The 19740-nt window shown below is 38.8% G+C and overlaps 1 protein-coding gene across 1 annotated transcript in view; it reads right to left on the reverse strand.

The window, feature by feature from the left end:
- The window catches only part of wdr90 (WD repeat domain 90), a 41222-nt gene that overhangs the window by 20713 nt on the left and 769 nt on the right, over window positions 1–19740 (reverse strand). The window contains exons 2-24 of the mRNA XM_036591150.1: window positions 19443–19534; window positions 18655–18831; window positions 15948–16086; window positions 14440–14610; window positions 13960–14086; window positions 12913–12974; window positions 12666–12784; window positions 12281–12487; window positions 11485–11550; window positions 11136–11204; window positions 10829–10939; window positions 10571–10716; window positions 10424–10481; window positions 9324–9442; window positions 8488–8649; window positions 6839–6969; window positions 5790–5906; window positions 5438–5673; window positions 3873–4018; window positions 2841–2971; window positions 1234–1364; window positions 905–1066; window positions 168–296 (exon numbers count right to left, since the gene is read on the reverse strand). Of these exons, the coding sequence (XP_036447043.1) occupies window positions 168–296; window positions 905–1066; window positions 1234–1364; window positions 2841–2971; window positions 3873–4018; window positions 5438–5673; window positions 5790–5906; window positions 6839–6969; window positions 8488–8649; window positions 9324–9442; window positions 10424–10481; window positions 10571–10716; window positions 10829–10939; window positions 11136–11204; window positions 11485–11550; window positions 12281–12487; window positions 12666–12784; window positions 12913–12974; window positions 13960–14086; window positions 14440–14610; window positions 15948–16086; window positions 18655–18831; window positions 19443–19534 (3008 nt within the window). The remainder of the gene's footprint in view (window positions 1–167; window positions 297–904; window positions 1067–1233; window positions 1365–2840; window positions 2972–3872; window positions 4019–5437; window positions 5674–5789; window positions 5907–6838; window positions 6970–8487; window positions 8650–9323; window positions 9443–10423; window positions 10482–10570; window positions 10717–10828; window positions 10940–11135; window positions 11205–11484; window positions 11551–12280; window positions 12488–12665; window positions 12785–12912; window positions 12975–13959; window positions 14087–14439; window positions 14611–15947; window positions 16087–18654; window positions 18832–19442; window positions 19535–19740) is intronic.

Here is a 19740-nt window from a genome sequence, read left to right on the forward strand (position 1 = left end):
ACATTTTAGCCTTATGTGACACTGAAGTAGGCTTAAATAATGTCTATCAATGAAGAACAACTGTCTAAACTAGAAACAACTGAGAGAGATATGAATAAATGTTAATAAAGCCATTCCATTTTAAACCCAAACTGAACCAAAATGAGATAAAACAGGAGCCCACCCACCTGCGAATTGACATCCAGTTTCATGTGGTAGTCCCACACCTTCACAGCGTTGTGTCCAGCTGTAAGCAGGTAACGTCCATCCTCACTGACAGCCAGAGAGGCACACTGATGCTTATGCACCTCAGACACCTGCGAAAATACACATAATGCAAAACATTGACACACACAGCTGTAACAACACTGCTCTGGTTAAATAAGCATCTCAACACTTCTTTAAAGGGCCCATATTTTACATTTTTTTGTATTTTATTTTTCCCCCGAGATCCAATTAAATTGTTTGTGCAGGTAATAACTGTAATAATTCAATTCTGTTATTTGTATTTGCTCTCTTTGTCTCTTACAGTAGCAGTATGGGCTAAACCCTCCTTATGAATTTAACATGAATGGCCAGGGCTAAACTGCTGTAGGCTGAATAGCCAGTTATATGAAAATGAGATGATTTGCACGGCACCACAAAAGCTGTAAATTCAAAACAGGCTGTTTTTGCAACTTAGTTCCCATATATGGCCTGTATGGACTACAGCGCGAAGGGTACATTTTGAAACTTAACAGCGTTTACATACTTTATTAAAATCTTACAAAAAAAAAAAGAGGAAATTTCATCTTTTAATGACATGGGCCCTTTAATGACTGCGAGCTGTATAATTAATATAATTCTGAGGAAACACTTGCTGCCTTAGTCGGTTGTTAACGTTCAAGACAACAGTGCTCATATGAATAAGTAAAATCTTTCTCACCTCTCTCAGCAGTCGTCCAGTGTTTCTGTTGATCCACAGGATCTTATTGGCTGACGTGGTGATGAGCAGGTGGGAGAGGGAAGATGGGGAGAAACACACCTTCAGTGCTGAGTCCAGAGTTGTACTCTCAACATCCAACACGCTCACATCCACACGCAGCAACTGCAACACACAATATTCATGAAAGTATATCATTAACAATTTAAAGGGGTTCCACAAAGGTGAATTTTAGGACCCTTTCTTAAAAAAAAACAAACATTACTTTAAATGGCACATTGTAGTTCAACTCAAAAAGTACCATAAAGGGTTTTGAGATGTTGATGCTGTACCTCATCAAGTGAGTGCGCACCCATGATGGTTACGGTGTATTCTGTCGGGCCAACAAACGCCAGGCAGCAACTGTCTGAGCTCACTGCCAGAGCATCAGGGCCTCGATCTGTGCCTCGAGCAACCACGTTACCTTAGCAACACATTTAACACCAACATTAGTCATCTTACTCACAAACCGCAGTCACAACTCCATATTTACAACAGATACAGTAACAACTCAGCTATTTTTGCTACTCATTATCATAACATAACCTTAGTAGTACACCTCATCAAGCAGTAATTTTCGAAAACAGATTTAGACACTGCCAAGTCAAAATGTGTTAGAATAGTCACTGGTCTCCTCTTGAGGCCCAGCAGCTAAAATTATAAAATCAGCCGCATATGTAATCTGGGTGTATTTATATGTTAATTTTGAAAGAATTAAGCTGTTACATACATGGACAACAAACTTGAACTAGAAATTCAGTTGTTCAGAGGAGCAAACACTTGTTTGTCTTTTTTTTCTCTTTTATCTTTGTTTTGTCTATAGTGTTGAATGTAATGTTTTTGATTCAGAGGATCTTATTGGCCGATGTGGTGATGAGCAGATGACACAGACACAAACATTAAGTCAAACATACAGCAAGTCTATGGAATACAACACAAAAGCTTTAATTCTTAAACATAGTGCAAGTAAGCTTGACCATATTAAGCACTTAAGGTCAAAGTGAATTGCAAATCCTAACATGTTCCTTCTATAACATGACGTGTATCTGAGCGAAACAAGGTATCAGGGCAGGCCCTGAGTTAGCTGAGTGATTTTGCTTTGTGACTGGTGGGGGTGGTAGGAGGGAGAGGTAAAATTACTGGTTCATATAATTATAGCCTTACAGGAAGTTGTCACAATTATTACACCATCGCCTAATCGCAATTATTTGAGATGATCACCATCATTTAGGACTACAATATTTTTTCCACATTCAGTAGATTTCTGCAACAAGCAGAATGTGAACTGGGTGTGTTGGGCTGAAGCAAATAAATGTAAATAAAAGAAAGCAGTAAATACATTCACTGAGACAATATGGGTCTTATGAAAACAAGAAAGTTCTAACTTCTAACCGGTTTAGAGGGCAACAAGTAATGTTGCTACATTTGTTAGCTATTTAATTCTAACATTTTTACCATGTATGCTAGCAGGAGTATTTTTTCTTGTGTAGCTTTGCTTGACTCAACACACGATTCTGTGTAACTATAGATGTTTGTGTGAGTGTGTGTGCACAACAGTACAATCTTAGCTATCTAGCCAATTTGCCCACTGTAGGCTTGCATTTCAATAGTTTCATTCAATAAACAAGAAAAGACAATTCAATCTTTAATTACAATTTTTTATCTAACAATTCCCTAACTATGGTAAAACAAGAATTTTGTCTTTTGAATAATCAATGCGGAAAGACGGACAGCTGTATTCACCAGCAGTGTAAATATAGTCTAATTTACAGTGGTTCTCAAACAGGTGCTCTAATCCATCTCACAACTCATAGGGATGGAGCAAAAATGTAGACCCTCTAGGGAGCCATTAAGGATTTTATATTAGTTTTCAAAAGTATCCTATAGAACGCTGACTAACCGAGCACTCGAAGGACATGGTATTCTGGTAGGGAAGCATTGTAGAGAGCCAGGTATCCCAGAGAGCCAGCGCTGTATAGATGTTCACCATCAGGAGAAAACACCAGGCCCACTACTGCACCACGGTGCTGTCTGCAATCACAAAAAACAGTAAATGTGCTGTACAAGTCAAGATGGTTATGTTTGTATGTTAGTGTGTGAGGTATGTGCGTGTACTTGTGTTTGTCATACCACATACAAATGTGACGCCACCATGCTCTATCTACACTTTTATAAACTAAGATAATGTATATTAAACAGGCCACTAAAGAAAGGAAGCTTAAAAGCACAGCAGCCCCTATTCATCAAAGTTGTGTTAAAACGAGCTCTGACTTGACCTTAATGATGTACTTCACATCTGATTCATGAAACTGTCACGCAATGTGGGAACAAGCAGAGATCTGAGTTTGACTGATAAATCATCTTCAGTGTATGGAAACAAATAAGAATCAACTGATATTTACATATCATTTGCAGGACAGGATTCGCCATTACATCCAAATTCATGCAGACATTTCCCTTGTGAGCCAATAAACAGAAAGGATTCAGCAGGCTCATGAGCCAATTGTTGTCCTCACAGACGGAGTTTGGGATGGAGCAAAAAATGCACTGCTCTCCATATTGGCCACATCTTAAGTAGCTTTATAGTTTATTAAATTAAAAATTTTATTTAAGTTTTAAGATAGTAGAATGATGGAATTTTGTGATTATTTCCAAAAAAGTACTTGAGCTACATTCTTGCAGCATATGAGATGGTTTCTACTGCACTAGGTTAGCTTTGTCTTGTATCTTTTGGGTGGTAGTCATTACTATATTATTAGCATAAGACAAAAGCACAGTGCAACATGTTTTCAGAGTGTATAGTACAAAAGAGTGTATAACTGATCTCATTTATGTTTTTTTTTATTTCATGAAATTACCACACCAAAACTTTTGTGGATTTTTACCTGTGTGCCTATGTGCTCTTTGTATGTATATGTGTGTGCTTCTGTACCTGTGCTGTGCCAGTAAGCTGGATGTGGGGATGTCAAACACTCTCACAGTTCCAGAGCTGGAGCCACAGGCGAAGACTGGCAGGCTGGGATGGAATGCCACTGAGCATGGTGCATCATCATCCTCATCAGACACAAAGTCATAAAGCTACACCGAGAGGAAAGACAGAGACAGACACAGAGAGAGAGGCCCCGTTCACATCTGTCTCATGCGTTTTGATGTTGACAGCGAGACGTACAGCTGCTTTTACCCAGCATTTCCATGACCACTTATAATTGGAGGAAGGATTCAACACTTTCTATGCCAGTGTCTTTTAGTGCATTTGTTGTCAGACAAAAATGTCCTGCACGTCCTTGTTTGTGTTCATGTGTGGGCTGTTACAAATATTTACATAGCATTGACTGCTAACGCATCTTATAAAGAAATGGGAGAGAAGATGAAGAAAGAAGCAAAAAGCAGCTGCTTTTGTCTCTGGTGTGATGATGCAGTTGATTAAAACGATCCTTCGTTGCACCAGGACGCATCAGCATTCACACTATCAATGTTATGTGGTCATATGTATCCCTCGTCACCTTTAAAGGTGGTTTGAGTGACTGGATCACAGTACATCTTCAAGAAACAATGGACCCCACTGGACGCCTATACTTAGCGCTGTCCACTTATGATCTATCAATCCTAAAACTGAAAACACTAAACCACTGTTTTCCAAAAAGAATAAAATGCAATTATGGCAGTGATGCACCAATAGTGATAATAATATTCACAACAACAACAACAACAACAACAACAACAACACTTGATACTTATGTAGCGCTTTTCAAGACGTGTACACATGTAAAAATACCAGAAAACAAATGAGGTGCCCCAGACGAGGTAGAGATATAGTGAGAAAGCTGGATTAGGTCTGCAGCATGTTGTAGGCTAGAGAGATGGGTTTTGAGATTTAATTTTAATTTGAGAACATAAGACTATTGGAATTGCTTGCCAAAACTACGGGAGGTTGGAAGGGTGGAATGATGCGTAAACCAGCTGAGGACCACCTGAGAGTACAGGTTTAAGGAGAAGGAGAAGGTTAGACAAAAGTGTGGTTATCATGCAACCATTGCAGAGTTGTGGTGGTCCTTACAGCTGTCAAGACAACCACAGGCTATATACATGAGGCAATATAAACACACTTGTAGGCACTGAACCATTAACTGATGAAGAAACCTACTGACTCCAAGAGACAGCAGTGGGTATCACTCTCCTTACCTTCGCTGTTTATTTCTCAACTTTTTTGTTCACTTTCGGAAATAATAAGTAGGCGATCCATGTTTAGAGAGGCTAACCAGAAATGATCAACATAATCTTGTGAAAGCGTAGTGCGTATTTTCAGTTAAGGGTGTATTTTGAAGCACACTCTGCAGAAGTGGAAATAATTTATTAACTGTTTAACTGCAAATTACATTCATGTGTGATCTATGAATACGCCAGTGAATTTATTTGAAGGAGTACTAATGGGAGCGCTAAACACTTTTCAGGCTTCAGGAACCACTAGCACCACCCTGGGGCTTGTGAGCTACTGACCTGCTGCGTGGAGTCCATGGCCCATACCCGAACAGTGCAGTCTCTGGATGCTGTGGTGATTTGCCTTCTGATTCCATCCACACTAAAGCCCAACACCGTTGCTGTGTGGGACCTCATCAATGTACGGTAACTACGACTACCAACATCCAGATAGCCAAGATTTCCTGTGCTAGTGGCTGCCAGCACACTCAGACCATCCGAGGACACACTTACAAAACAGACTGGCCCTTCATGTTCTACACACATGAACAAAAGGATCAATCACTTACATAGCTTTAAAACTTTACACTGAAAGAAGCACTAATCAGATACTAATCAACGGCAGCATGGAAGACTGACAGCTGGTAGTTACCTGCCTCCAGGAGGACAGAAGAGAAGTCAAGTGGCCAAAGACGCAGGAATCCGTCCTCTGAACCCGTCGCACAGAAAGAGCCAAACACACTAACACTGTTCACCGCAATGCCTGGACCTGGATACACAGACATATCAGGCCTTTTTATTGTCGTGTTTTTGTTGTGTTTTGTTTTTTTAACTAATATTCCCTCCAATTTAATCATGTTCAGTTTCATCCACTAGCTAGGTCTACCCCTCACACCAGGTTGGGAAGGTAAGAATTGAGAAGTGTGGGAACCGACACTGGGATGCTAAAGCAACACACACACATACATATAGCAACTCAAACGTAAAACTTTGTGAAACTGTACACTGGCATTTAGAGTACATCTATACTAAAAAGCAACAATAAACTATATGTTTTGCTCCATTGTCTGTGAAATACAATGAAATAAACCATCTGCCTGATCTGCATGTTTCAGAAAAGTACTTTTGTAATGATAGATGTGAGAAGAGGAAAAACAAATGACCAACTTATTTATTAGGGGAATGACAGGCCAGAATTTCATTTTTGAACATTTAATGCAGATAAAAACATTTGATGAATGTCTTTATGCTTTATAAGCAGAAAAAACAGAAATATGTTCTGAGGTAACTTAATGGTGTGCTTCAAATAGCATACTTTTTCTGACAAACCAATGCTCCACTACTTGCTTGTTTATTTATTTATTCAGCTTACTTATGTGATTTTATTTAACTATGTTGTGTTGCAGCAGATGCAGGGCTTCCAAAGTTGTTTGATGTAATCACTTGTCATCTGTGACTAGTTTGTATTTATTTGCATTACTTTTGTTTTTTATCACTGCTGCCTTTGCTTTGTTGCTAGAATTTAACTGCTTGTATCCATGTTCGGTATGTCTTACATGCATAGCATTTTGGGTATGTTTGGTGTATGTTGTGAAATTCTACAAAAAAAAATCTATATTTATGAAAAAAATTACAATCATCCCAAATGCCCCTCAGCACCCAAGCCGCCACACCAAACTTTACTCTCTCCTTCTCTCTCACCTGTGCTGAAAGTCTGTTTCTCTCTGCGCTGGGAGTGGCTTTGCTGAGCTGGGAGGAGTCTTCTGACATTCTTTATTGCCACAGAAACATAGTCAATGTCCAGAATGTGGCCACTCTTACTGCTGGCAAACCTACACCATTCACAGCACACCACGCAAATACAATAATTACTACCTTATAACCAAACATCCAAGAATATGCAAACCGGTTTGTTTACAAACTCAATTCCAAAAAAAGTTGGAACAGTAGACAAAATGCAAATAAAACAGAAACCAGTGATTTATAAATCCACCTTGACCTGTATTTGAACAAAAAAACACTAGAAAGACAAGATATGTAAAGATTTACCTTATCAACTTTGTTATTTTGTTGTAAACAGTATATGTTCATTCTGAAATTGATGCTTGCAACACATTCCAAAAAAATTAATACAGAAGCAAGAACACTCTGAAATGTTCAAAAACTTTTTAAATAGTTGATGCAATCATACTTGAATAGGCATTCCAAAAAACGCATCAGCAAAAAATCCAACAGTTTAAAAATAACATTCCTCAATGAGAATTTCAACATCTATAATGCATATCATCGTCATCAAGATTCAGGGAATTTGGAGAAATTGCTGTGCATAAAGAACTAACATTACAAATGAATGGCCATGAACTTCAACTACTCAGACAGCACTGCATTAAAAGCAGCATGCTTCTGTGATGGATATCACCACATAGGATCAGGAATACTTTGACGAATCATTAGCAATAGACACTCTTTGTTGCTGCATCCACAAATGCAAGTTAAGACTGTATTATCCACAGCAGAAGCCATATACCAACAACATCCAGAAACACTGTCTACTTCTCTGGGCTCAAGCTCATCTGAAATGCGCTGATACACAGCGGAAACAACTGTTTACGGAAATAATGGATATAGTTCTCTCTAAGCTAAAGAGGAAAAGGACCATCTCGATTGTTACCAGTGTAAAATTCAAAAGCCAGGGTCTGTCATGGTAATGGAGGGATATTAGTGGGTAACCTGTACATTTGTGAAAGTACCTTTAATACTGAACACTTTTTGGGGAAACATATGGTGCCTTTTAGATGCCATCCATTTTAGGGACACCCATGCTTATTTCAACATGACAACACCAAGCCACATTCTGCATGTGTTACAACAGCATGGTAGAGAAATCGGAGAGTGCAGGTGGTAGACTAGGCAGCCTAGAGTCCAGGCTTGTCTCCCATTAAAATTGTATGTCTTATTAAGTTCAAAATAGGACAACAAAAGCACAGCTGAAGACTTGTACAACAGAACAATGGCAAATAATTCTACTTTTAAAATTGGACCAGTTTGTGTCTTCAGTCCCCAAATAATTATTAAGTGCTGTTAAAAGGAAAGGTGATGTAACACAGTGGTAAATATGCCCCAGTCCCAGCTTTTTTGGAACATGTTGCAGGCATCAAATTTAGAATGAGTGTATATTTTCGAAAAGTCATTAAATTCATGAAGTAAAATGTGTTTTTGTACTGTTTTCAATTTAATACAGGTCAAACAGCATTTACTAATCACTGCGTTCTGTTTTATTGGCATTTCACATACTGTCACAAGTGTTTTGGACTTGGGTTTGTAAGTTGTAAGTATGTTTGTGTCCTTACAGTGTACGGTCGTCCGGCTGCCGGTCAGGAGTGTGTCCCTGCTCAAAGGCCAGATCAGTGAACTCGAGGCTGTGATACTGCCCCAGGTTAACAGGACATGAGCGCAGAGAGCCACCACGCACACGCCACAAACGCACGTTGCCCACACCGCATGACACCATACTACACACGCAAACACAAAAACACACTGTTAGTACTAGATAATAAGAAAATTTGATAATAAAAAATTAGAGCAAAAAACAAGCAAATACACTAAACTTTTCAATACGCTAAATAGTTTTCAGTTTTCAATACACAAAACAGCTAATTCAGTATCTTTTTGGAAACACTGCAAATGTATGAAAACTGCAATTATATCAATGAAAAAAAAAAATCACAGTACATCCAACAAGACAGAAAGCCTTGTGTGTCTTTTATACCATGATAGAATAAATGGTAGCACACGGAAAACACAGATGTTATATTATTATTGCCAACAAAGACATGTGCAACTGAACCTGCAGCAGACTTAAATGAGCGATTGGCTTCATGTGGTTAAATCATTTTCCCACAGGACATGAGTACAAAATAGCACAATAAAGCAGCAAATCCTTAGGTGTTTTTCTGGCCCTGGACTGTGTGTATTTCTAAATGAAAAATAATTCCAGCAAAAAAAAACCCTACAGATAAAGTAATGTAGTCAATCGTCCATGACATAAATCTGCATTACGCCATTAATGAGTGGAAATGTAAGAGCATACAAGAGTTTATGTTGGGGGACTGTGTGCTAAAATGGATTTGTACTCTGTATATGTGACCAGCCAAAAAAGTGTTTGTGCTAGTGCATTTATGCATACCGTGTGTCATCAAAAAAGGCTATCTTCATGGTCTGGATGTCTACGTCTGTGTGAGCTTTAGCCATGACTGTGACCACGCCCCCTTTAGTCACACGCTGTGTGTTCCACACCACAACCACCTACATAGAGAAGAGAACAAAACACACACACACACACACACACACACACACATAAAACACCCAGAGACATCAGCATACAATCCCCTAAATAAGAAAATGCTCATCTGAAAATTAGATCTCAGTTTACAGATTGTCTACAGAAGAACTGGGACGAAAAGCAATTTTTTGGGGGGTGCGGGGGGACGGACGCTAAATCAGGACAGAATTATTGCTAAGTATTGATATATTTAAATGTTTAAAGCCATGGTTTATTTTATACAGACACTCTAGATACAGTACATCCAGAAAACTTTTCATTTGACTAAACCTTAAGGCCTGCTCATTACAGGTCCGTTTACATTTGTAGTTTGCTTCCCTTCGTCCAGATCAAAGCAGAAATGACATATTATTGCATTATTGCATTTTAGTTCTGGTTCTAATAGCATTCACAATGTCTTGTCTGACACCAAACCAAAAGTCACGTGCACAAAAAAGCTACAACTGATTTTATGACTTTTTCATTTTAAATTTTGCACAAATAACTGCCGTAATATCAACAACCTGTATCATAATATCAATAAATTGTCTGAATCATGCTTGCTAGACTGAGCTTGTGAGCTTTGCATGTCTTGTGACAGACAATAAGCCATGAGAAGCTGTGTGTTACAGTCTTTTTTCCCATGAATAAAGCAGGGTGAAATCTTGAAGAAAACAATATGAAATCACGCAGCCCTTGTGCTTTTATAAAATGTCAAAAACTTTCATTTGGAAGCCTTACCAGGGTTCACTGAATGATGCTCACACCAGCTAAAAAAAAATGACAGCTTTGATGCTGTTATGACTAAATAGATCTACTTTTTCCCTTCTGGGTGGATTCTTCAGTGAGTGTTTAAAAGAGCATCAAAGCAGAAGTTTCAGTGTGTTAAAAATCACATCAACTTATCCATAAATTACATTTAGATTGATCTGCAAGTCTCTTGTATCATTAGTAGTGGCACTCACTGTTTTGTTGTGGCTGTCTTTTCCCACTCCACACAGAACGCCCCCACTATAGGAAAAACTGGAAATACAACACAAGTTAAGACAATCAAGAGCTTAAGTGTGGGAGTTTGAGTAAGCAGTAGAGTGTGTGTGAGTGTGTGTGTCTACCTAAGAGTGTTGAGTGAGTGTGCGGGTGTTTTGATCATGGTCAGACACTGTCCCTTGCTGTAGCTCCAGAGCCGAACAAGACAGTGCGTGCCTGTTTGAGCTGATGCCAGGAGAGTTGAGCGTGCGTTCAGCGTCAGCGCAGACACCTAACACACACACACACGATGTCCATGATGTCTTCTAATATCATTCAGCTTCTGCTTAGCAAGCGATAGCTGAAAAACACTTTTACCACACAAATCTGAGTAAGCTACACACTTTGTCTGTGTGGCCGATGAAAAACCGTTGCTGTCCAGAAGAGATCTTCACGCTGACTACGATGGCGTGACACGGATACACCACCTCCTCCCCGTCATTAGCCCATACAGCCTAGACAGAGAGAGAGAGAGAGAGAGAGAGAGAGAGAGAGAGAGAGAGAGAAATAGGGAGAGAAATAGGGAGAAAGGAAGCAAGATAATAAATGTGAGAGAATAAACACACAGAGAGAGAGAGAGAGCTCATTAGAGAAATAAAGGGAGTAACAGAATCTGCATCTTTTATTTGTATCTCATGTCATTTCACTCACACATCTCATTGTTGCTCCACCAAAACCGATGATTCTACTCAGCTTCAGTATGGGGTCAGGGTGCAGCTTCTGGAAAACCAATTGCCAATTTTTATTCACCAACTATTTCTATACAAAAAAACACATTAAAAAATGAGTGTATGTGTTTAATAGGAGGCACTTTATAAGAAGCATTTACCATGTACTTCCACTTACTGGTAACAAATTGTGCACCAACAGTCTCTAACCACAGTCTGAACTACAGTCTCTAACCGTACTTCAGCAAAGTGGAGCTACAAGATAGGAGTTTTCACTTTAGTAGTCATTATTGTGTCTTTGTTACTGTTTTGTTCCATGAAATGCTTCTTACTTGTTGCTGCTTCGCTGGTTTGGCTGAAGGCAGAGAAAGCGGTCGTGGAACAGCAGCATTAACCACCTAAAGACAAAATTTTAACATTATTTTGTACTCATATTGGCAAATAAACGTGTGTGCACTGTGCATAGTTACTAAAGAGTCATCTTTAAAAGAACAATTATTCTGTTGTACAAAAGGCAAATACAGTCTTCAGCCCAATTCAGACAGGGCTGAATTTACACAGGGTCCAGGGGTAATTTCCTCTGTTACAGGCATCCATGTGTTTTTCTAACTCCTCTCCAGAGAAAATTACGGGCCAAATGACTTGCTGTTTTCCCCCAAACTCTGGTCTGATCATTTAAGTTCTATCTGGATACACGACTCTACTCTCTGTATTTAGTCTACTAGTATGCATACCCATATTCAACACTTCCCAAATCATGAAATGACAGATTCTTTGCAAGAGTCTCTCAACCATTTACTTGGTCTGGGTAGTAAAACTTCATTTCTATAAGAAAAAGTGAGTTCCCCTACAGGTATACAGCTACAGGTATAAAGCATTACCTTATATTTACACAGTATCAACAAGTTTTGGTTGTCTATGATCATATTAACCCATGTGACACAAACATCTGAATTAGTTAAAAAAAAAAAATAAAAAAAAAAATATACAACCCACGAGAAACTTAACATTAAAGCTGTCTTGTCCTAACAGTTTTAATGTGTACATATTGTATTATAGAAGCCCCCCTAATAAATGAATACACTCAAAATAGGGCTTCTGTGTCAGTGGTAGATTTGGGTCACTCACAGCAACTTCCTCACTGTTTGTCGAATGTGTGCTGACATCATCATCCTCGTAGTGAGCACACACGTGTACTCCTTCTCCATCATCACACACTACCCTGTCCTCCTCAATGGCCTGTGACCTCTGACTTGGGCTCTCTCTATCTCCAGAGTGTGAAGAGGTCAGCTCGGGCAGACTTGTGGTCAGAAGGCGTGACTGCTGCTTAGCACGCTAAAGAGATACACACAACATCAGTAAAGGTTATTAAACACACAAAAATAATAGACTACAGGCCATTACCCAGGGCCACGTGGCCAGAATCAGCTTTCACTTAGCACCTTTAGGTGTCGTAGTGCTTAAATAATGAAAACAGCAAAGGCAGTAGTCTCTAACACACAGTCTCCCTCACACTAACAGGTTTGGGTGTGGTAATCTGCTGGATGAGGGAGACACGGTCCTGCACAGGTTTGCTGATGTTCACACTGCGACTCTCCTCTCGATGGGGACTCTCGTCAACCATAGCCTCTTCTACAAAGACAGAAAAAGACAAATATAGAAAGAGAGACAGAGAGGAAATAAGCACACTTGTATACAATGTCTACATTACTATGAGTCCAGTGTGCACTGCAGTGCACCTGCCCTTATTGAACACTCACTTGGTTTGCTGAGCCCTTTCTGTATAGAATCAAATGGCATCTTCACACCATCTGAGGGAAACCTATGAAAACACACAAGATCATGTCTTAATTTACTGTATATAAAGGGACAGCCCCATAAAGCATCAGAGAGGTACTGTGAACCAGTGTAAACCAAGAAAAAAAAAATGACTACACATAATCCAAGCAAACATGACAGATATAAAATCTTTGAGTAGTATATTACCTAATCTCTTTTGAGATATATAAAACCACTGGATATCACAATGACAAAATGAAAAGTGATACAGTATTATTAAAATAGTATGCCTCTGACAGGACATGATGCAAGTTAATTTTTTTTGTTCCTCTATTTAGTTTTCAACAGCTTCTGCTTTTTTCAAGCCACACAAATTGCAGTCTAAAACAAATTTTACCAGCAAAGGTCTTTAATTAGAATAGTTATTGTTAATAAATGGAACAGTCAGTTGAATCATCTCAAATATGTAAGCATACAGTGATTCTTATCCAAGTACTGCCATGCATCCAATCCATGCTGTCTCTGGCTCACCTAATCTTTTCCACAACTAAAACAGCAATTCGGTTGATTTAGACGAAATAGGTTTTTATTGCTGTATTAGTGAAGTGCCTGCAGTGCTGCAGTCTGCAACTCCCAAACAAGCAAGATCATCACAATTTAGTTAATTATTTTACATGTACTTTAGAACAGGTTAGAAAGCGGGAATATGTGATTTGACTGGATCTTTATGGAGTTTAGGCTTGTGTTCAGACGGATGTAAGACACTTGTCTAGTGCAGCTGGGGTGAACTGAAACATCAATTTAAATTAAAGTGTGTTCTGTCAGAGAAACAACTAACAACACTTCTGGTGAACTGATCGTTAGGGTATTCGAGTACTTCTTAGAAATATCAATAATTTTCAAAGCTTGTAAAATGCTGTTTGTGTCAGCCCTGCTTAAGATATTGTACAGTAATACAGTACAGTAATAAATCTGAATAATAAAGATGCAGTTGCCCCACACTACTGCAAGCTGGGTATGTAGCTTACCTGATGTAGTCATAGAGCTGATGCCAGCTGCTGCCCTTTGGTACAGGAAAACACATCTCTCTGGGCATGGGGGCTGTGCCTTCCGGCAACACCTTACCAGCCTGCCGGAACTCTGAAAATGACAGACCTACAAAGAAAGACAGAGAGAGTGAGAGACAGAGAGAGAGAGAGAGAGAGAGACACACAGAGAGAAAGACAGAGAGAGAGAGAGAGAAAGACAGAGAGAGAGAGAGAGAGAGAGAGAGAGAGAGAGAGTGTGTGTGAGAGAGAAAGAGATAGAGAGGGAGAAAGAGAAAGAGAGAAAGAAAGAAATAAAGAGAAAGAGAGAAAGAAAGAAAAAAGAGAGAAAGAAAGAAAAAGTATAATAAAGAGAGTGATTAAGAATGAAAAGAGAGAGAGAGAGAAAGAGAGAAATAGAGTGTTAAGAGTGTGTAAGATTTGTATGTGATTTGCTGTGTTTATGTGAGAGGGAGTATGTACCCGGGTCTAGCAGCAGATCGCTGGTCATGATGTTTTTGACGGTCATGTTGGCACACAGTTTGATGCTCTTCAGGTGGCTGTGTGTTTTGTTCAGGTAGACAGAAAGCACATAACGCAGGTCCATCATCAGACACGTCCAGCGCACGCACACCGGCGCTGGACCCACCAAACCTGAAACACAAACAGCATCCAGCTTAAAGGGGAATTCCACTGATTTTTCAAAATTTCTGTATAATTTATTTGTTCAGAGGTAAACAAAGACATTGAGAGTGGTGTGATGTGAAATGGTCCGTCGTTGAGAAAATTACTGATTCAACATTATTCACAGTGATGTAGGAACCAGACGTCTGAGAATGCCTCTAAAAGATCTGTCACAGTAAGATATGGCATGTAATGGATTTGAGTATGTTGCCTGTGGCCAAAGACATAGTCTTAAGACAAAGTCGGTGGAGAGATACATGCAAGGTGTAAAACTTTTTTCTCCTGAACGATTTCACAACAAACCACTCTGAATGACTTACATGTTAGCGGCTGAAAAATGTAGGCATTTTGAAAAACTGGTGGAATTCCCCTTTAACCACTGTTCCATTGCCCTTCATTAAAGATTTTAAGCCTTTAATAAACATATGAGCACACACTTTACATCCTCACTCTCATAACTACATAATTTACATAGTAGTTTTATAGTGGTTCCTGAATAAAATGTCTTAAAGGCAAATTTCAACGATTTTTCAAAATTCAATTGTTGAGATGTGAACAAAGTCATTCAGTGTGGTTTGATGTAAAATGTTCCACTGCAGGGAAACTTTCCAACTAGGATTTTTTAATGATGGTGATAGGAATCAGGGATTACAATGTTTACAACGCAAATCTGGACGTTTTATTTACAATCCAAAATAACCAGTGAACATACACGTCTTCCGAGTTTTCATAGGTAATGTTGATTATGGTCCACAGTGGTAAATAGTTGATAATTGTCAATCTGAAAAAATAAGTTCTCTTTGGGTGCAATTTTTCCTTACAATGCCCTGCATGTAGTTCTCTGTCCTGTATGCATTAAAAAAAGGTCAAAATCTGACCCTTACAACTACTGCAAAACAATATCAGGCATCAGGCAATGTTTTCACAACCATTTCACATAATAACTTCCTCTGAGCTTTTAGAGGCATTAAACACTTTGGTTGTCTAATTCCTATCACCACCACTCTAAACAACTGAGAGTTCTGAGGTAGAATTCAACATTAAGAGTAAAAGTGAATAATAGGCCTGGAGTTTAAGAGGATACTAGATTTCATTCATTTCCCATTATGTTTCTGTGACAATTACATGGTAAAACACATAAGTGTCTGATCAACAGTATAATGTTCTGACTAAAAACTAATGCATCAAAAACGCTTCATGCAATTAAGGAAGGAGAAGACTATGTTCAATGAAAACATCAGATTAAGCCATAAAGATAGCAGGCCTACTACAGGCACGTTGTGTGTAGTGCACGTGTAAGAGCGTACCGTGTTTGGCAGTCTTGGCTGTGCTCTCATAGACAGAGCCAGGTGCAGCTCCGCACAGGAAGGGGAACTGCAGCCATGTTGCTGTGGACTTAAACTCCTTGAAGAGGTTAGAGAATGATACACGGATCACCTGACCCTCCTGGTCCACCAAAGTCGAGAGAAAAGACAAGAGATTTGACGGTTATCCTAATTTTCATATGTATTTCCCAAACTTATCCATCAAATATTCTCTCTGGCTCATCCTCAGGTCCGAGCATAAACATTTTGGAGGACAGCAGCAGAAATGGGAAAAAAAGCAAAATTAATGATAATGAAAATTTATTTAGTTTATAGCAGACATGCACATCCAGAGAGATGGCCAAATGTAGGGTTAGAAGTATTTCCCAAATACTTCTAACCCTACACGCCTCCTACGTGTTAAGGTACGGCCTTTGATGATGATTCTCTATCAAATAGCACCATCATGTGGCCATTAATGGTGTAGAAATAACCACTGCATTACAGCCACTTATCAAATGACAACATACTGGCCTTAATTTTACATTATGCAAGTTTAATTTCAGATTGTGAATGTACGGATTCACATGATTCAGAAAGGTTGGTCCTCTTTCAAGTCTTTATTTTGGCACCTCACTATGGGATATGCCTTCCCACGTATTCCTCAGAAGTAATTTTCCACTATGCCAGCCCCACTGACTGGCTGACAGATGTGATGTTTGCACGCTACCCCACCCTGGTATATAACACAGTGACACAACATTATGTCCTCATTCAAAAACTTCTTGCGTCACACCAGAAGCCTGTCTCACTATCCTTCCTATCGGAATCAGGAACAAACTCAGTCGATGGGCTGTACAGTACTGACAATTAATAAGATGTTCAATAAAGCTATCAGTTATCATGATGACAATATGAGAAGTCACAAATTATTATTACAATAGTGTGCCAAAGACTGGTTGTGATGCAACTACAGACTTTTTTTTTTGACGTAGAAACAAAAAATCTACTAATATGTAAGATGACACAACCTGTTGAATTCACACTCCACACTTCAAACAAACAGGGGGAAACATATCACCAGGAGTTATGGTGTCCACCACTACTGGTAGAAACAAAAAAAAGGCAGAGTCCATCCTTCCTCTTTACTCCTCTCCTTCTGTACCAGTCTAGAAGAAACGTTGTGAGTTCAGCATTAAACTGCATACCTTTACTTGCCAAGAGCTGTCTCCAGCTATGGAAAGCAACACCAGTGTTAACTCTTGTTTTGCTTCTTTTTATGTCACTGTTTTTTTTTTTTGCTGTCAAATGTGGCGTCTTGCCTGGAGCGGGCGGCAGTGGTGATGATGGTTTTCAGGTGAAAAGTACATATTTGTATCTTTTCATAACTTAATGTTTTAAAACAGAACAATAAAATAAAAAGCCTGGAGGCGAGACGGGGTGTGTGGAGTCAATACAACTTAGAAAATATCATTTCAATGGATTATGGTACAATTATGTTCCCTGACTAAAGGTACTGAGATGTACCCTTGAGGGTACCACCCCAGCAACAAGACCGGCACTGCCCCAGTGACAGTCTTGTACCTTTTTTCTCAGAGTGCAGTTGTACATTTTATATATTTTTATATATTTTATATCATTATACATTTTAGGAAGCTGACACTTCAAAAATTTAAATGTCTATAAGTTTCTGGAACACAGCTTCTATAATGCAGCAGTTTCATCTGCTAGTGTTTCTCTTGAACTTTCTTCAGGATTATAAGCTGCAAAAGACCATGAAGAACACTCCAGTAGCATTCTCGAAAACTGTCAGGATCTAGGCTGCATGCCTGGCCAAATACGAAGGACACTTTTCATTGGAACATTCTTCAGTGATATAGTGGTCTAGAAATTAGTGACAGTGTAAACTTTTGGAAATCATGTTCAAAGCAGGGGTTTCGTGACAGTTTTTCTCTATGTTATCATACTGGATTCAGCTCCACCCAGTCAGAATGATTCGGACCACTACTGCTTCTGCATACGATAATTCTGGACATCTGAATATTACAATTTAAAATTGAGAAGTTTAATGTTTTTTGTCAATACCATTTGAGAGAGAGAGAGAGAGAGAGAGAGAGAGTGAGAAAGAGAGAAAGACAGAGAGACTGATTAACTGCTGACTTTTTTGGAATCAAGTCTACTTAGGTTTCACTTTTCAGGACAAAATTCTCAGCAGATGCTGAATGATGTGAAAAAAACAGGCTAAACCTAATAGAATAATTTAATAGAATAATTTTTTTTTTTCCTCTATAAATCCACACAACAATATTTTAAAGGGTTCTATTTAATGCACAGACATGAGTTTATAGTGTACAAGAGTGAAACTAAACGTATTTTTAACCGAGCTGTCAGTTCACAACAAATACATAAACATTCCTGATACTGTTAGTCTGCAAAATCTGGCTTTCGAAACTTCTAATCAAGAACGGGGCATTGATTCATTTTGCTTAAATGATTCCAATGATTTGGAATAAGCATCACTCCTAGAAATGTAGCCTTTTGGTACACAGTTAATATGTGTAAAGTTCCTGTCAAATGGTACATTACTGTGTTCTTTTATGTAATCATTTACAGTTATAACACCTCTCTTGAAATATCTGTGCCCATGCCTGCTCTTCCCCCACTCATATCATCCAAAGTTAATTGTATGTCACTGTACCTCCCCGCTTACCTCCGCAGCAACATCCAGATGCACTACGAAGTGTTTATTGGGGCTGGGTCTGAAGAGCAGGTAGAGGTAACGGCCTGTGAGACCCAATGACTGGCTGCTGGTTCTGGGTAGCAGAATGAAGTTGCTGGCTGGAATGGAGCCCCGTATACGGAACACTGAACACTTGAGTGTCTTATCCTTCCAGAGTAACAGAATAGTAAACAAACAAACAACAATTATGAGATGTAATTAAACGGTGTGGAAAGTCATTTTTCTGAAATTATGTTTAGGAAGCAAACATTTAATGCAAAACATCAAAATCATTTTAAAATCTCAATGGATGTTAGATTATTCCTTTAAGCACTTGAGAATTCCAGAATATATACTAGGGATGCATGATGGGAATTGGCCAAGTTTTTGCTCCAAATACAATTTTATTACGTAAATAATATGAAATATGTAAGCGCATTCATGCTGTGTTTGAATGCTTCTGCATAATATGCATGTCCCATTGTGTTAAAAGGCCAGTTACCTCTTTCGACGCAGCACTTTATTTGATATTCATGTAACTTAGAAAGACAACTGATTTTTCTTAAGATGCCAGTTCGGCACAAGAGCAAATAACATTATTTTTACTGCAAATTTGGCTAAGAAAAACATCAGTAGTAGTGTGTTTGATGCTGTTAAGCCCAGACAGTGTGAGCGTCAGGTTAAAAAAATGCTAATAAAATCATCCAACATCCAGTTTGCACAGAATTATGACTGGTGCACCCCGAATATATACACTTGATTTTTCAGTAGTATTTTACCATGTAGGTTGTAACATCTCCTTCTTTGCTGGCCTTCCTCCATTCATCCACTTTTAGGTGCTTAAACAGATTTACATAAGGATGTTGCCATGCTGGGAGGGCAGGAAAAAGAGAATGACAGAGAAATTTAGAATCAATGAAAGGAATAATGGCAAAACAATGAAACACCTGAACAGCAATATATAGCTAAATCTTAGGTAGGGACAAGTTGCTTTCTCCCTGTATAGATTTCAATAGACAGAAATCAATTTATTTGATTTCATATATACTTTATTAAAGCCTATGTGCAGCTAACAGA

This window comes from Colossoma macropomum, unplaced genomic scaffold, assembly GCF_904425465.1.
Source record: "Colossoma macropomum unplaced genomic scaffold, Colossoma_macropomum, whole genome shotgun sequence".
NCBI classification, from domain to species: Eukaryota; Metazoa; Chordata; class Actinopteri; order Characiformes; family Serrasalmidae; genus Colossoma; species Colossoma macropomum.